This window comes from Phragmites australis, chromosome 19 (genome assembly GCF_958298935.1).
Source record: "Phragmites australis chromosome 19, lpPhrAust1.1, whole genome shotgun sequence".
Classification (NCBI taxonomy): domain Eukaryota; kingdom Viridiplantae; phylum Streptophyta; class Magnoliopsida; order Poales; family Poaceae; genus Phragmites; species Phragmites australis.
Window position 1 is genome coordinate 22,413,241 of NC_084939.1, and position 17,512 is coordinate 22,430,752.

A 17,512-nucleotide genomic window follows, 5' to 3' on the forward strand; every position below is an offset into this window, starting at 1 on the left:
ATTGGTTAAATTTTCCGTATGATTCTGCCCTACCTATATTTTTTAGCTGGGTCCGCCACTGAGCAGTATGTCAATCGTCTTCCTCCATGCAAGACGGCTCGTCGTCGACGGTGGCCACGGTCAGCTGGTCGTCCAACGATGTCGCCGACACGGTCCTCGACAGCGTGCACACCGTGTTCGTCTCATGATCAGTCTCGTAGGTCGTGTCGAGGGAGCAGACGTTCCGAGAGAAGAGCGGGTTGTGCCTGCTCCTGTCTTTGACCCTCTTGCACCAGCTGTGAAGCGACTCCCTCACGTTTTCAGAGACCAGTGACTTCTTGAACTTACATCCCGTCTGAAAATTCAGCAAAGAAACTAGAAATATGAAGAACAGCATATAACCTAGGTAGGAGCTATGTTTTTGCAATCCCACAGCCTACTGTCTTTCTTTTTCAGGACAAAACAACTCTTTCTATGTATAAAGCACAGCAGATGAACTTAAGTGAATTGCATGCAGCTAAAGAGTTTCAAAATATGGTGAGAAAAAATTGCTGTGCAAATGAAGAAACAATTCATCAATGGAATAAGATGAAAGGTTGATACGATAGTGATTAGTAGTAAATGGTGCTGATGAAATTATGTGAAGAATTCACTAATGTGGCTCGTTTGGTCTGAATTAGATTTGCTCTTTAAGAATACCTGAGAAATGATCACATTGAGGGGCAGTGTGCTGTAGCTGCACCAAAACTGCACTAGCAGCCTGCAAAACAATTTTCAGTCCTGAGCCCAACCAATATATTTGTATGTCAAATAAGATTACAATGAAGTGAGATTCGTTTCTTCAACAAAAAAGAAACATTATGATGAAATTAGTTTACCACAAATATCCAATTTAATTTAGTGCATGCCATTATCCTTATTAGAGTTTCATTGTAAATATCTGTGTTTTTTTAAGTTTATTCACATTGAAACTGGTGTAAAATATTAACTTGTGGTAATTTTCTAAAAACAATATATTGATAGAACATATGGTGATGTCAAGCTCTTCTGTGGTTAAAACACACAGTAATACTCATCTTTTTAAACTTACCCAGAAACCAAGCGGATGACCATCATGTAATAGTGCTTCATGAAGCAGGATTGTGCACTCAGTTCCCGCTGCACGCGATTTATGCAAACTAGTGAATAACCAACAGAGCTATAAGGGTGGCATGAGAAATTCTCTAATAATACATAGGAACTTCCATATATATAGACTGATGAGAAGTTGTGCAGTTCCTTTTCCTCTTCAGCTAGGGAGTCATTTAGTTGACAAATTTTGGTCTTTTGCAGCTATTATGTTTCAGCACAAGCTGTGATCCAGAACAACTAAGAAAGATTACATGAACCCACCATCTATCCTACATCTTGCACCAATGGCTGTTCGACCCCAAACTATTTATGACTGATCATAGAAATTGAGAAGATTCTCACCAGAGACCATATGAATGTTGCCATCTCAAAGGCATTCTGGAAGCAAGAACAAGTGTTAGGATGTGGAGAAAGATGTTCATATAAGAATCACAGCAGAAATAATCTAATGTAGCAAGGGACATCACCTGAAACGAAATGAATTGTATAAGCCACCAGAGGACCCGAGGTTTTCCAAACCTAAAGAGATCATCACGCAGTTTGAGTTGTGTGCCAACATAAGGCGCTGCTGTTTGCCTCAGCAACTTCCAGAGCCAACTGAGCGACAACATGCTGGAGTTCAGTGCCCACCAAAAGGATCAACTTTTGCAAAATTGAAGACACATAATAATGACAGACATAAGTATCATTTTGAGACAAGAAACAAGAGACATCATTAGCTGAATCTTAAACATCAGTTAGGCAACATGGGTAATACTTACAATAACAGGAACAAAGGATAACCAGAAATATATATTGATACCTACAATTAGAGGCAAATGGTGTCACATGAGGCTTATAAAGCTCGCAAGCGGAGGGAGGGAGGGAGAGTACTATGAACATAGATTAGTATGCATACGATTGCATATGGCCAAAGTGGCCAACTGTAACAAACGGGATGTTAGCGCATGCATGGCAACCACTATTCCTGAACAATAATTCCAACAACTATAAAACAGAATATTACAAAAAGAAAATTAGAAAATGGATAGCTCCTAACATGCTATAACCAAGTCCTAGAAAGATGAATGTTCAGACAGCATCAGCTAGTATTATTGATTGCAAGTGATCAAGCGCGACGCTAAACTTTGGGTCAATATGGAGCTTCACATGGTTATACAGCATATGCATTGGAAAAATTTTAAGTACTTTGTTCAGCACAGTCATCAGACTGAATTTAATGCAAAAAAAAAATTCACACCGGTATACATACATACTTTGATGTTTGGATCAAGAAATCCAAGAAAGCTAACTTATTCAACGCTTAAATCATGATGAAAAGTGGATAGTCAGGAAAGAAAGTTCTGTTCTATTACCTGATACCAATAGTCCCATTGCAATCATCTTCCATGCTCCGTACCATGTATTTGTGGAAGTCATATGAATGTGGTAGCTTGTGATACTGACAGGATAAATTAAGACATGCAAATCACAATGCAGGGGATGTGGCATATCATAAGCATCTTAATAGAGGAAAAGATTGAAACAATAGAAACAAATTTGGAGTACTCACGGTGACAAAGCCCAACCTCAGTGCCAAATAGTCTGATCTACTGATGGATCCCTTGAATTGACGCAGAAAGGACAGCTGCAATGTTTCAGAGTTTCCATAGTAAATTAGAGAAACTTAATCAATCTAAGTGACTAGTCCACGGCTGTCCGCTAGAACGTTAAATATAGCACAATCTGACATCAATTGATCTGATCAGTGACTTAATTTGTGGACCTTCCGTTCCATGGAAAATTTTATTCCTTCGAACTTCAAGGGCGAGTACGTGCAACGGAAGCGACTAATCCACATTGTCTGATAGAATTTTAACCAGAGGACAATCCGACATCGCATAGTACTACCCCTCCAGTCATGAAAAAATGGCGTTATCTTGAGGAGAAATACACGCTCAGGTCGTGAACCATGCCACAAGTGCCTTCTTTCCTTGTTTGCTCTCCACCGACAAGAGCACTGAGTACCCGAGGAAAAACAAAGACAAGAGCACTGAGCATCCACTCACAAGTCACAACCTTTCCTCTGAAACCACAGGCAATTCACATTTGCCATTGCGATGTGCTCCTCTGCATTTTGCTCCCCAGGTTCCTTTCACGATTGGCCAAGCAAAGCGTTGCCGCCCTGCCACTTGTCAAATTTGGAGAGACCCAATCGCCACCTTACACGTGTCACCAATTTTTTAAAACGCCTAGAACACTCCATCCCGCTATAAATAGCTCATGAGCCAAGTGACTAGCACATTCTAGTACGAAGTCTCACTCACACACTACGACACCTCACAGCTCAAATATGGGCAAGGGAGTGTTGCTTCTGCTCTTCCTTGTGCTGGTTGTGGCCGAGGCCTAGCTGCAACATGGACCCAGGGCTGGCAGGTGCATGGAGGCCACTGATAGAGTTGTTGACGTAAAAGATGCAATGCCAAACATTGAGTATCCCGTGTATAATATTCGACAAGCAATATCTAGAATACTCTGGTCATGACACTTTACGTCATCGGACCTTCATCGTCATCTATACTCGGGAGGGACCCTGTTGAAATACGGATGATCAACAGCTTGTCCTTAATCGTCAAGATTAAGAACGGGTAACAATATAGATGGAAAAAAGAACAGAACTACAGGAGCTAGGCAAAGAGATGAAAGATATTGTAAATTGTGTTTGATCGATTAGTTGATGTTTCAATCGGCCATAACCCTCTCATATTTAAAAGATGACATGTCCTAACCGTACAAGATTAGAACTCTTCATTCAAACTAAACAAGACTTACATATATGATTCGACTATAACATATGAGTTCAAATTTTTTATAACTAACGTATCTTTCCTATTTGACCATGTAAACTCCTATATATCTACCTGAGTATCTTTTACTATAGCTCGGCCTTCTTTAATTCGACTACGTTCTTGATCCGAACATATGTCCATGTCGCTTGGTTGTGATTGTCTAGTCACTGATCGTGGTACTATTTATCTGGTCAGTGGTACTATTTATGGTGATGTTCATCTGGTCAAAGGTACGGTTTGCTAGGTGCAATTACTGTTCCTGAACAGAGGTACTATACATGAGTCAGAATTAGTATTACTAGCCGAAGTTACTGTTCACTAATTAGGAATATCAAACCTTATCATCAACCAGAGTCTAATCGTAGCACGATGTGCACTCCCTCCATTCTCCGCTAGTTCAGTTAAAGGTTGTCAGTTCAGTTAGATTCAGTTTCGTCAGAGTTAGTCAGCTAGTTAGTTTCTTTCTGTCATTCAGTTAGCCTCAGCGCGGCACGATCTTGACTGTGGGATGGCGTAGTTAGTTACGGATCGTGGTGCGCATAGCGGTCTTGTAGGTCATTACCTTGTTTACTTTTGCTTTTATAAATAAATGATCAGGAAGAAAACGCTGCATCGCTTCGAGCAGCACAAAACACTAAGCCAAGTTCAGAGCTGAATGCTCAGTTACTGTAGCGCATCGGATAAACCTCTGTTTTTCGTCAGAAAGCGAGAGAGACAGAGCTGGGAGAGAAGAGTGCTGCTGCCCATTGAGTGATCTCCAGCAGCCACCCCGACGCACCTCCACATCTACTTCCACAAAACGGTGAGCGGCAAGTCACCGGTGGGTGTGGCAGGCCCGCCGGACGCGTCGTCGTGGTCATGTTCGAGCTTTGCTTCCTGGAGGGCATGAACCGGGATCCCTCTTACCCGGAGCTTTCTTTGGAAGCTACTCCCTCTGTTTGCAAATATAGATCGTTTTAATTTTCTCAACTATTCTCTAAATATAAGTCATTCTCAAATTTCTATGTATCTTTTCTCTTTTGTTCCCTTCTTGCCTTTGTTTAATAGATACTATCACTCTCGCAAATGAATAAATTATCTTTTCCAATACAAAATAAATAAAGAATAACAAGATTATTTGATCTACTTTTTTAATCCTTATGTATAAATCTAAAACGAACTACATTTACAATCGAAAGGAGTATTTAACAGAGGGGTGTGCGATATCGGGGTTCGAACCCGACGGGCTTGGCCACTCCCTTCGGCTTTGCCAATCGGGCTCCATGCCCGTTCGCAAGGCCGAATCATTGTCTGTCCACACAGGGCCCAAGCGGTCACGCTACCAAACTTACAATTTCCAATAACGCAAACATTTCTTGATACAGTTTCTGAACAGAGGGAAGCTTTTTATTAAAGAAAGAAACAAGGTTGCGTGCTTCGTTTCCAGCTCGTCCTGCCTCTCCTCATGATGGTTCGTTCTTCCTCATCTCTTTTGATACAGATACTGATCCTCGTCCGCGAGAACTAGCCACAACTCCTATGGCGGCGGCCATGACGATCGACAGGGCGGTTGTTATCACCCATGACCATGCAATGCTGGGATTCTGCAGGACGAGAGGTCATGCGTGGTAAGAATATATAGCTCCATGCAATCTGTATGATCTCAGCATGAAAATCTTTTGTTACACACTTGTTAGGGAGGAGCCAGCACACCGACCTGGACTTCGCTAAGCTTTTTTATTATGTACCCTGTGGTAGGCCTTCTATTTGGGTCAGAGTTGACACAATTTAGTCCTATCGAGATGCATATGCCCACTTGTTGACTATAGGCTGAGTTCGGCAATCTGTCCCTCCATTTTCCAACCACCTAAAATTTGCCACGGTAATCATATCAGAATATAATATAACTGGGAGGAGGATACGAAATATGCAAAGGCTGGAGTGGTTCATCTTACCCCCTTTGTGAATCGTGCGACATATTCTTTCCCACGGGGAAACTCTAATTTGGATCCTGTCAATAGCTCCAGGATTATAACACCCAAACTGAATATATCTACCTTCTTTGTTATTTCCCCATCATTGATGTATTCTGGTGCCATGTACCCACTGCATGATGTAGCAAGAGAATGCACTCATGTATTTATTAGTTGGATAAGTAAGCATACAATGGTACCATTCTGAAGGCGATTAGCTTACAATGTCCCTCTACATGTTTTGGTGATAATTCGAGATTGATTTTCGCCAAAGAGTCTCGACGTACCAAAATCTGCAATTTTCGGTACCATATTGTCATCCAGTAATATATTCTCGGGTTTAAGGTCCATGTGAGCAATATCGCATTCTGTGTCAAGGTAATGCAAACCGGAGCAAATCCCCTTGATTATCTCATATCTCACGTGCCACTCGAGTCCACAAGATGTGTCTGTAGAAACAAATAAAAAGACGTGTGAGGCCAAAAGTTCAGGAAATAAAGTTGCACGTCTTTTACATGCACTCGAGTGCTTTAAGTGGTAAAACCGCACTTGGGCGTGTGCTAACTTGACGTGGGTGCACTCGAGTGTATATGTGCGTTGTGCTGCTTGCAGTGATGAGAATGAGCACGTCTTCCTTGAAATAAAAGAAACATGGAAAGAGTCCAAATTACTTATCTAAACTATTCCTAGTGCCAGATAACCTCCAAACTTTAAAACCGTTTATTTAACTCCCAAACTTTAAATACCGGATCATGTAACCCCTGGAGTGGTTTTTCTCATTAGTTTTGCTAATGTGGTGGTGATTTCACTAATGTGGCAGCCCACGATGTTATTTTCGCTGATATAGAAGTGCACACGTGACAAGCAGGCCCATATGTCATATTTTCTCGCCCAGCCCTCTTCTGCCGGCCTCTCTCTCCCTCCCATCGTCCTCTTTCTCAGGTCGAATGACTCAGGCCATATGCGACGAGTTCTGCCAGTGCCCAAACTAACTCGGTTCAAAAACATGCGAGAGATGACGTGGTAGCCATGTGGCAAAAACAGGTGACGTGACAACCACGTCATCAAAAGCGCTGTTGCAAACCACTCCAGGAGGTTATGTGATCCGGTATTTAAAGTTCTGGAGGTTAAATAAACAGTTTTAAAGTTCCAGGTTTACCGGACACTAGAAATAGTTTAGAGAAGTAATTTGAATTTTTTCCAAAGAAATATAGTTTGTGCAGTTTCAGAGCGGACACACAGAAAAGAGAGCAACTACGCAGCATTGTCTTACCCGAAATGTGCTCACGAAGGTTTTTGTTAGGAACATACTCAAGGCAGAGCAGCCTTTCTCGTACTTCAGCCAGGACCCGTTCCCCTCTTCCTTTGGACCGTGATTGTTCTGACCTGCAGACTTGCTTGTGTGCGTCATCACAATAGCCTCTGAGTTGAACTATGTTTTTGTGCTTCAACCCAAAAAGATGAGTAACTTCGTTCTCAAATTGATCATCGCCTAGGTGCGTTTCAAGAATATTATTCAGCCTCTTCACAGCAATCGCCTCCCCGTTTTTGAGAACGCCCTGGTCAGATTTTTCAGTTGCGAGACATTAGCCTTTGATGATTTGCGAGCGTTTGCAAAGTGAAGGGATGAGGGGAAAAGAAAAAAAAAAATAGGCATACCTTGTAAACCACTCCAAATCCGCCGCTTCCCAGTACTTTCTCCTTGGAGAAATCATTTGTGATGTATTTCAGATAATCTAACGTCAAACGCTCCGGCATGGCACTTGGATTAGCTAGTATTTTGTCAAATCTATCAAATTCCCTTTGTTGCCTACTAGTGTTGTTGCTCATCCTGCGGTGAAAAAGAAACTGCAAGTACAGAAATACCATGTTAATTTCGCTTAAAAACTTTATCTCCCAATCCCCTATACCTAAGTAGGCCCCAAAGCTCCATTCAAACCGGGAGCTTAAATTCAGCAGGATGGGCAACTTGAGCGATTAAGGTGGTGTTCAAAAAAGAATGATTGGTCTAGAAATATTTGAAACTTAATTTAAATTTAATTAAATCTGAACATTTTGGATCCACATACACCGTACCCTAGAAAGCAAGGAATACATCTTACAGGTTCTCCAGAAGATAAAAGAAAAAAAGACTTTATGCTACACATATGGGCACGCCTTCACCACACTAGAGACGCAAATCTTGCTTTGAGATTCATGAACTAAGTAATAGCTAGCTGATCAACAATATGTAAGAATAACTAATGCACCAACATGAATGGTGACCGGCTAACTGCCCTGCATCGCAGAGGCATTTTCTTTTTGTCTTTGGCGCATTTTCCTATTAAAAGTTTTGAAGGAATCTCATTGTTTCATATGTAATATATGTAAAGAAGCATCATATATCGGTACGGTTAGTTGCATGGAGTATATTGCATTGCCACGGTAAAACTATTCAATATATAAATTATACCTGCCTGTAGATACTCTAGTCATAGATAAGTGTCAGTTTGGACATTGATACTTCTCCAAAATGCAACTTTGACATCTAATTCTAAATGTATTTATAAAACTTAGTACATTTATAATGTCATGGAAGTATTTTTGAGACAAATTTACACCTTCAATCCCAATGTCCATAGAAATATCAACAAACAAAAATATGTGTGTATCTCCAAACAATAATTTTTAATTAGAGGGAATACCATTTTTCCTAAGACCATTTCCAACGGCTTCCCTTCGTGAGTCATGTTCCTTTCGCGAAGGGATTCTCGCTCCCTTCAACACTCCAACGGCTTCCAAGGGATTCTCTCTCACATTCCCTCCACCCCGAGATTCTCTCTCATTTTCCTTTACAAATCCTTTCGAAGGGAAGCTGTTGAAGATGAGGGAAAATAAATGGCATAAGAACGGGAAGGGGAATCAAGAAAAGAACGAAATGAAGGAAATATAGTTGGAGATGGTCTTAATGATCCTGAAATATTGTATGTCCATATGGACAGTGTAATTATACAGAAGTGCCATAATACCATGAAACCACTTCCCGTAGTTTACTTTAATTCATTTCTTTGGAGAATAACTGAACCTTTGGGTGTCATTCATTAAGAATAAAGTTTACTTTAACTCAATCAGCAACAATATATTTTCCACTGCTCTTCAGCCATACAGAACATTTTATTATATTTTTTCACAAGGAAGAAATAAAAAAGAATAAGTACTCCATACAGATGTAAACTATTCTTAGTGTAAAAAGAAAACATTTTAATATAAAGTAGAAAAAAATTATCTCTGAGTATGAATTAAAAGCTATTCATTATGGAGAAAAACAGCCCTTTTGTTTTGGTTTTGCTGCATGGGTTCATGTCCTCCATCCGATCAATATAAGAACTGTTTTAGTTGCTAAAATAGACGAGATGATACTTAGACAAACAATGAGTTTGTTACACCAGAAGGTCATTAACAGACAGTATCGAGTAGTTTTAATAGGATTCAACGACCATTTGGAATTGGCAGGCCATACAGAAGTCAGAAGTCAATGTCAGACCAACATGTATGAGAAAAAAAATTAAGTTGTGTTGCATGTGCAAAGCTCAGGAATCTGAAACCTTCTTTTTTTTTGAGAACGTGCAGTGCAATGGACATATTTCATTAAGCGAAGGAGAGAAAAATAAATGTTACAAAGCTACAAACGCAAAAGCAGAAGAAAAAAACATGCCACGGACGGCCAACACAGACATGGGGATGGGGGGAGGTTTTCGACCGTCGACACCCACAAAGAAACTAGTTGATTACTCGCTACTGTGCATCGACCGAGAATAGCACCAGGCCTGCCCGCTCCCAAAGTCTAGCTTCCTCTATTTGGCCATACATATTTGCTCTATGCTACATTTTTCTCTAGGAACAAAAAAAAAACTATACACATATATAGGAAAAGAAGAAAGAAACTGAGGATAGAGAGAGGTGGTGCAGATGAACCTAACTAGACTACCTGCTTGTCAGCTGCAGTGAGCCTGGGGGGTCTGATGGATCATCCCTTAAGGATGCGTTTGGTTAGAGGGCAAGGTTGGATGTAATAGGGCAATCCTTGTTTTTTGGGATGGGATATCCAATTTTCTATTTGATCAATTGGATAGGAAAAATCCAATTTTCTGTTTGGTTGAATGGATGGAATACGCTGAGTTGGTTGTGGTGACCTCTTTATGGTGAGGTGGTGAACTTACACCCCTCCCGATCCATTGCCAGTGCATACATCATGTCAATTCATTTTTATGAAACAAATCAAAGCTTCAGACTTCAGCCTTGAAACTTGCAACTACCAACCTGGCCACAGCCAACTTCCAGAGCAGATACGCAGTCTATATGCCTGGAACCAACCAGACTATGCTTTTTTTCTTTCTGATATAGTCTAGTAACCATTTCGGTCCTATGTTATGGACCAAAGCTCCAGACTACCTGCGAGCATCATGTTATACAAATTCAGACTACATGTGAGCATGGAAATCAACTAATCTATGCTAACTGGATGTGTTTTTTCAACCTCCTTCAATTACCAAGAAACAATTCAGTCTTTCAAGCCTAAAATTTACAATTTCCAATCTAAATTATCAACAAAGAACTCCAATCTTATTATGACTAATGTGAGCTCCACCCTTGTCGGTAGCTGCGAGACGAAAGGCACGTTCTTAAGGCGCAAGCGCTGGCTCTCAGTGCGGACATTTTGAGCACCTAAGCATCACAAAATGACAAGGCATGGCAGCTCCCCACGGCATAAGTGCCGATAAGGCCGAATAGGTCCATTATCATGGCGGCCTCCAGCGCGTTGTGCTGGTGCAGGGCCTTCGTCCTTACTAGGATGATGGCGGGGGATGGAGGAGGGGGTGGTGCTGGATGGAGGAGGGGGCGATGCTAGATAGAGGAGGGAGGCGGTGGCTGGGTGGTAGGGGGCAGTGGGAGGAGTGTCGAGTGGAAATGGGTGGAGGTGAGAGGAAACAGGGGGTAGAGGCGTGGGAGTCAATCAGTCAGGTGGATGGTTTCGTTTGGGAGTTTTCACGGGATGAGTTGATCCAGCATTTGAGAAGAATATTCCCTTTAGGTGGTCATTTCATCTATCAACGATTAGTAAACCACCGATCTTACGAATACGTGATGAAGGTAGGGGATACTCCCTCTTGCCGAAATCAAGCACCAACGATAAAGATTTATACAGGTTCGAGCCTCCCGGAGGATAATAACATGCATTCTATGTTCTTGTATTGGTCTTCGAGATAGACTAAAGGGGGGCGTGACTAGCCTAGATGGGATCTAAAACTAGTCAAAGGCTTCTTGCGTGTTGTCTGGCGAGTTGTCGATGTAGATCGCAATTGTGGTTCTAGATGTCGATTGTGTCTTGCTAGATGGTGATGCCTCCTCCGCAAGGTCCCCTAGCTTCAATATATAGGGATAGAACTCCGTCGTGTAGCATCCGAACTCCTTTTCGAGTAGGATTCTGTCATCCTTAAACGTAGGGATAGACTTCCTTGTTTAAGGGATATCTGGACGCCTACAGAAGGTTTCCATACGTCCATGAATTCCCTCTCTAAATACGACCATACGCTTTGGGTATCTAGGGTACCCCCAGGGATTTGTAGACGCCTTGTATACGGTAGTTTTATACTACTCATCGTCACCATCCAACTTACCCTCTAACCAAACTCCTTCAAAAATTGGATGGTCATCTTCCATCCAGGGATATCCTTCCAACCAAACACACCCCAACTAGATGACAGGGGAAGGCAACAAGGTAAGGATCTCTCACTAGACTAACTCAAAACAAACAATATTTCATGTGACTTCTAGACCAATTCAAAGCAGAAGATCAATCGCCGCTGTTTTGAACTTTTCAGCTTGTTCAAGCTAGGCCTTGTTCAAATGGAGTGGCATTTAAGGCCAATCTCCTTAGATTGGAAGGGAAACAATTAATTGTCATGTAAACCAAAGAGGATTGGGTAAATTCCTACTTATGAAATAAGGCTTTAGGCGGTTAATTAAAAATGACTCAGGAAATTTCTGGTCAGTCCAAGCGATAGTGTATGGTGGTCTAGCCAGCTTGCATTGTGCCTCCTGCTGGCGTGGCATCGATGCCTTGCAGGAGACATGGAGATCCCTTCAGCTCAGCAGGTTGCTGTGTGTAGAAACCAAGCACATGAAACATGATCAATACCGAGCTAGCAGCCGATTCAACATTGTACGTGTAGCCTATCTTATCTAGGAACCGAAAGATCCTCTAAACTGGCTGAACCGCCTTGGTCGCTCAGTGACTTAATTTGTGAACATTCCATTACATCGATTTTTTTTCAAAAAATGGCTTAGGAAATGATACTAGCAATTTCTAGTGCGGCTTAATCATATCCAACACATTTCTGACCCCCTTCTGTCTGAGTGCCTGTACACCAATCGCCTTCCCAGACACTTCGCTTAGGAGCAACGCTACGCTAACCACTGTTGCAAGAACATGCAGCACTAAGCACTATGTAAAATTAATTCACCCTCTGCAATCTTTTCACAGCTCGAGTAATAAGCGGCCACCTGATTGTAAATTCGGAACGCGCTCAGGCTCAGCTAAGGTTAACCAATTGATTCCTTTTATGTGCTCTTTTAAAAACAACTGCAAAGAGAGTAGGTAAAAACATCCTAACTTTGAACGGGGAAATTGTATACCGGGAGGCTCGAGGACACATTGAAGATCGCGGCGGGCTTCCCGAGCTTCTTCTCGAGCACCTTGAGCGCCTTCTTGCAGTGCTTCACCTGGCCCTTCGTGAGCGCCCGCGGCGGCGGGTCAGCTTCAGGGTCGCGAGGCTCAAACTCCTCCAACCCCGCCGCCGCAGCCCCCTCAGGCGGCAGCGGGTCAGCTTCAGGGTCGCGAGGGTCAAACTCCTCCACCCCCGCCGCCGCAGCCCCCTCAGGCGGCGGCGGGTCAGCTTCAAGGTCGAGAAGGCGAAACCCCTCCACCCCCGCCGCCGGCGGCGGGGCGGGGGCGGAGGCGGAGGCGGAGGACGCCAAACATCGGCGCTCGCCTCCGCCCCTGCCCCGCCTGGGGCGCAGCGGCAAGTTCCCCGTGGCGTCGGTCCCGCGGCGGCGCTTGGATGCACGGATGGTCGGGGGTGAAGGGGAACTAGGAGGGGAAGAGGCCGGGGGAGTGGTCGGGGTCGCCGTGGCGGAGCCCATTTAAACAGGTCAAGTGATGATTTGCCACCGTTAGTGTCTTGTGGAGGGAACAGGACAGACTAGTGTGATGGCGAAAGGATGATCCGATGCGGATTGCAGCGGAGCGGGATGTTTGGGCAGGGAAGAGGGTGACGGCTGATCGCGCTAGAGGTTAGGTTGCGGTTTCATAGTAAAAAAGAAAAATTAATCTTAAAAACTAATTCTATAACACTGTCTAAAGAAAAACAACACGAATGATCATAAAGTTGAAAACTGCAATTTGAATCATCGATGTAATATTGACTTTCAGATGTAATATTATGTCTCTAAATATATTCAGTAATTTAGATAAGGTCTACCAAAAATTTAAAGATCCTATCGACAATTTTCTAAACTTTTTTTAAGTCAAGAAAGGTACCACTGTTGTATTTTTTTTCACATGTGCCTCATCTTTAACATCAAAAGTAGAGGTCAAACATCGACTTCATATTAAAAAAGTTATGGTTGTTTTCCCGAAAATGAACGAATTGATCTTTTAGAAATTCACATGAAAATTGTAACACTCGATGAGATTTACAATTTTGTATGTGATAATATTTTATTTGAAGTCATATAGATACCCAACATTAATGCACCGTTCTCGATCGAATACTCGAGAGTGCAAACCCCCGAGTATTATGATTTTAACTGTAATGTGGTTACTGAGTAAACTCAAACCGCCGGGTAGGTGGGTATTAAAAACCCACTCTCATTTATGCTCGTTTTCACCGTAACCTTGATTTGACGCGTCGTGATGACCGTCCATCCCTCTTTGTAGAGACGAAACAAGCCATAACACCATCATGACGTCTCGACTTCCGCCGAACGTGCTACGCGCTCGAGGCGACGCCATCGTTTCTGTCACTTCCCAAATTCCGTAATCACGTGATTAAATTTAATCATGCGTCATTAGCGTAATAATTAAATTTGAGGTAAATTATTTAGGCACACTAGAACACTTTGTTCCGAGTCATTTGGATAAGAGAAAAAAATTCAAGAGAGAAAATAATTAAATTCACAGTTAAAACGGACCTCCTCTCTCTTCCACATGGACCCCACCACCCACCACACATAATGGGCAGCCCCTACCTGCTCTCTCTCTCTCCTCCTCACTCCTCACCTGCTCCCACCATGCTCCCCACCGGCCAAAGAAGTGGCCCTCTCTCCCTCTCTCTCAAGCACTCTCTCCTTCTCCCTCAAAATCCCACCCTAAGAGAAGGAATCGAGGTGTGCATGTGGTGTCTACGCGATCACTAGCTCGTAAGCTACCCATCCCTCCAATTTATTTTTGTTTTCCACACGATTTTGGTATCTTTTGGTGTTTAGGGTTGAAACGTGAGAAACACCGGATTTCTTCATCTCCCGAGCGTTTCACTCCGTTTCCTTCATCACCCGACGGTCACTAACCTCCACAAGCACCGTGAGTAAGTCTCTTAGGCTCACCATGGTATGAATTCGTGATTTGGTTGTTCGATTTTGTGATAAAGCAAAGTTCATGAGTTCTTGATGCTTTAGACCAAAATGAGGATTAGTTGAGATTTGGGTTATGAATCGAGTTGCTGGGTTGATGAGTGGGTTTTAGACCCCATAAACTACCTCAAACATATTCCTTTTGGATTGGAGAGGCTAGCAAGTCGATTTGGCAAAGTTTTCCCTTTTTCATGGAAGCAATTCTGGACAGTCCAGATTCTCTGCAAAAATTCTCAGATATTTCGCAAAAATGCGAAGTATCCGTAGAAATTTGCGGATAATCCGGAGTTACTTTTCATCAGGCAGTTTGCGGCTTGTAGAATTCATAATAAATTCTCCGTAGCTCCAAAAAAATTATGAAACTAATTTTGTTGGTTTCATAATAACCTCCTCTGCCTATTAAAAATATTCCTATCCATGAAATAGTTAATTAACTTTCTGGGATAAATTAATTATGTTAATGCTTTATTAATTTACCATTAATTCTTTACAAGTCTAAAATTGGTGAATCCAATTTTGCTAGTCTTCTTATGACTTGTGCTAGCTAGGAAAAGATGTTCATGCAATTTAAAGTATATTTTTATGGCTTTTCTTCATATGCATATTGTGGCATGCATTGTTGCACTTCATTCATACTCATCTCACGCGCTCACCCTTTTAGTGAACGAAGAACCGGAGCGTGACGCGGGTGTGAGCGAAGGCGGCAGCGAGCTCCCGCATTTCTATGAATTCTGTGTGGGGAGTGTCAGACAAACCCAAGTGCAGCAAGGCAAGCAACTAAGTATTTTGCACCTTTTGTTCAAATGAATGGAGTCTAAAAATTGATAAATTATGCTTATGTATGTTTGCATATGTTTCGAGTTGATGTTGAGCAAATGGGTAGAACCTATGTTTTTTGCATGGTTCGTCTACCTTGAATTATTGTTCATCCATATCCTTGTAGCCATAGTCACATGGTTGATGTCTAAGAGTCGTCCAATATGCTTAGCAATGCTTAAGTCATCGGTCAAAGTCGAACGACAGTGTCACTGTTGTTCACGAGCCTAGGGCTTACTTCTTGGTTCACAAATACTTGATGATGATGATGAGATGGTTGGATGACTGATGAGAATGAGGCGAGATGTGGGCGGTGTTAGGGGTGTATCTGCTCTGGAGGAAAGTCCTGGGGGCAGTTTGGGGGAGGAACCTGGGCACCATAGACCACTTGCATCAGTTAAGGCCGTCCGTCATTGCCGTTGGCTTTAGCACTTTCGTTACTCACCACATGCCGATTTAATAGTAAGGCGAGCCGAATACCTTTGTAGCTGTGGTCATTTAGGGTCTGAACATCGATTGTGTGAGCGGGCGGGCTTGTAGTGGTACTAGTTTGCTCCGGGAGTAGTTCTAGTATCGCCGCGCCGAGCGATGCATATTTCAAATGATCGGGGCTTATTGAGAAAGGTTGATATGAGTACCCTCTCGTATGGACCTATGTGGTTATGCGAGCCGTATGGTCCTCAAGTCGTGTGGGTCCAGGAGTATCCCCTGCAGGGTGTATAAACATTCGAAATGCTGCGCTCTCGGTCATGAGCATGCTTCTGTCCATCCGCATCAGTCGTAGAGTTTTCGATTATAGTTTGTGGTATGGTTTTGTGGGAGATGGTTGAGTTGGTCTTTGTTACATATATGTTCAATGGTTCTAGTTATTTATGTTCACTTGGTTATGGCCGGTTAGACTTATGTTGTTGTTTGTTAAGTTAGTTGCTCACATCTACGTGTCTCGGTTGCTTACCGCTTATGTTTAACTTAACCATGTGGCTTTTCCTTGCTAATAGCTCAATGCATAATCCTTGGAGTCGAGCTATGTATATGTGCACTACCTCACCCGCAAAACCTGTAGAGCAGGTGAGTACGAATGTACTCACAAGACTTAAACCATATCAGTGTTTGGCTACTTCGTGCCTACCGATCAGGGTGGCGGACAAGAATAGTTTATCCTACTATCGAAAGGTCGTGCTTTTGGGGTGGAGCCTAAGGGCATGTGGCTCCACTCTTTTTTGTTGTCTAGGTTTATGTTTCTGCTGTGTAGTTGTTGTTGTATTTCGTTGTAAATTGTTAAAAATGGTTGATGCTTAAGAACTTGTAATATAACTTTAATTACTTGCTCTTTCTTAACCTGTGTTGTGATGCTACATGTTGTAAAGGCATGTGTTTCGATCTTGGGCACAAAACACGTGCTGGGACTACCGGGATGGTATTCTGGTTAATCGTCAAGGTTGTGATTATGTTTAATGATCTTCATGATGATTAATTAGAATATTGTTTGGATGGTTCCTCACAGTTTCGAATCTTGACGGCTACGTTTACACATGACGACCTGTTTCTCCCGCTATAAATAGAGAGAGCTCAAAGCCGTTTGTTCGTCGCCTCCTTTGTTTCCTTTGCCCATTGCCTCCTAGGACTCGTAGAGCTTGAAGCCATGGCCTCCACTCCATCTCCGCCTCTTGAACTAATCTGTGAGGAACCGTCCAAATGGAATTCTAATTAATCATCAGGAGGATCATTATTCATAATCACAACCTCGACGATTAATTAGAATACCATTCCGGTAGTCCCGGCACGTGTTTTGTGCCCAGGATCGGAACACATGCCTTCCAACTCAAATATCCCAACACAGTTTAATAGAGAGCAAGTAATTAAACTGAATTACAATTATTAAACATGCAACTGCTTACACAATTTACAACAAAAGAGGAACAACAACAACTACGCAGCGGAAGAGAAACCTATACAACAAAAGAGTATGAAGCCGGATGCCCTTAGGCTCCATACCAAAAGCGCCGGAGTTTGGAGTAGAATGTGCTACCCCTGCCCGCCACCCGGATCGGCAGGCAAAAAGTAGCCGAAAACTGCCTCTTCCTCGCCAACCTGTGAACCTGAAAGCAACTTAAGGGCAGCACCCTTAGTACGAAG

The 17,512-nt window shown here is 42.6% G+C and overlaps 1 protein-coding gene and 1 pseudogene across 2 annotated transcripts; both read right to left on the reverse strand.

Moving 5' to 3' along the window:
* Positions 1-70: 70 nt before the first annotated feature.
* On the reverse strand, positions 71-3,205 carry LOC133900271 (MLO-like protein 4; annotated as a pseudogene).
* Positions 3,206-5,032: 1,827 nt separating this feature from the next.
* Positions 5,033-13,114, reverse strand: LOC133900588 (cysteine-rich receptor-like protein kinase 44). 2 transcript variants are annotated; one of them, XM_062341777.1, is made up of 7 exons: positions 12,566-13,112; positions 7,550-7,738; positions 7,164-7,449; positions 6,114-6,339; positions 5,873-6,023; positions 5,635-5,784; positions 5,033-5,521 (listed from the first exon to the last, which is right to left on the reverse strand). In XM_062341777.1, the coding sequence occupies exons 1-7, from the start codon at positions 13,070-13,072 to the stop codon at positions 5,381-5,383; spliced, it is 1,650 nt and encodes a 549-aa protein (XP_062197761.1). In that variant the 5' UTR covers positions 13,073-13,112; the 3' UTR covers positions 5,033-5,380. The 2 variants fall into 2 exon arrangements, with proteins under 2 accessions (XP_062197761.1, XP_062197762.1); XM_062341778.1 differs by having other exon boundaries at positions 5,298-5,521; positions 5,608-5,784; positions 12,566-13,114.
* Positions 13,115-17,512: the final 4,398 nt, after the last annotated feature.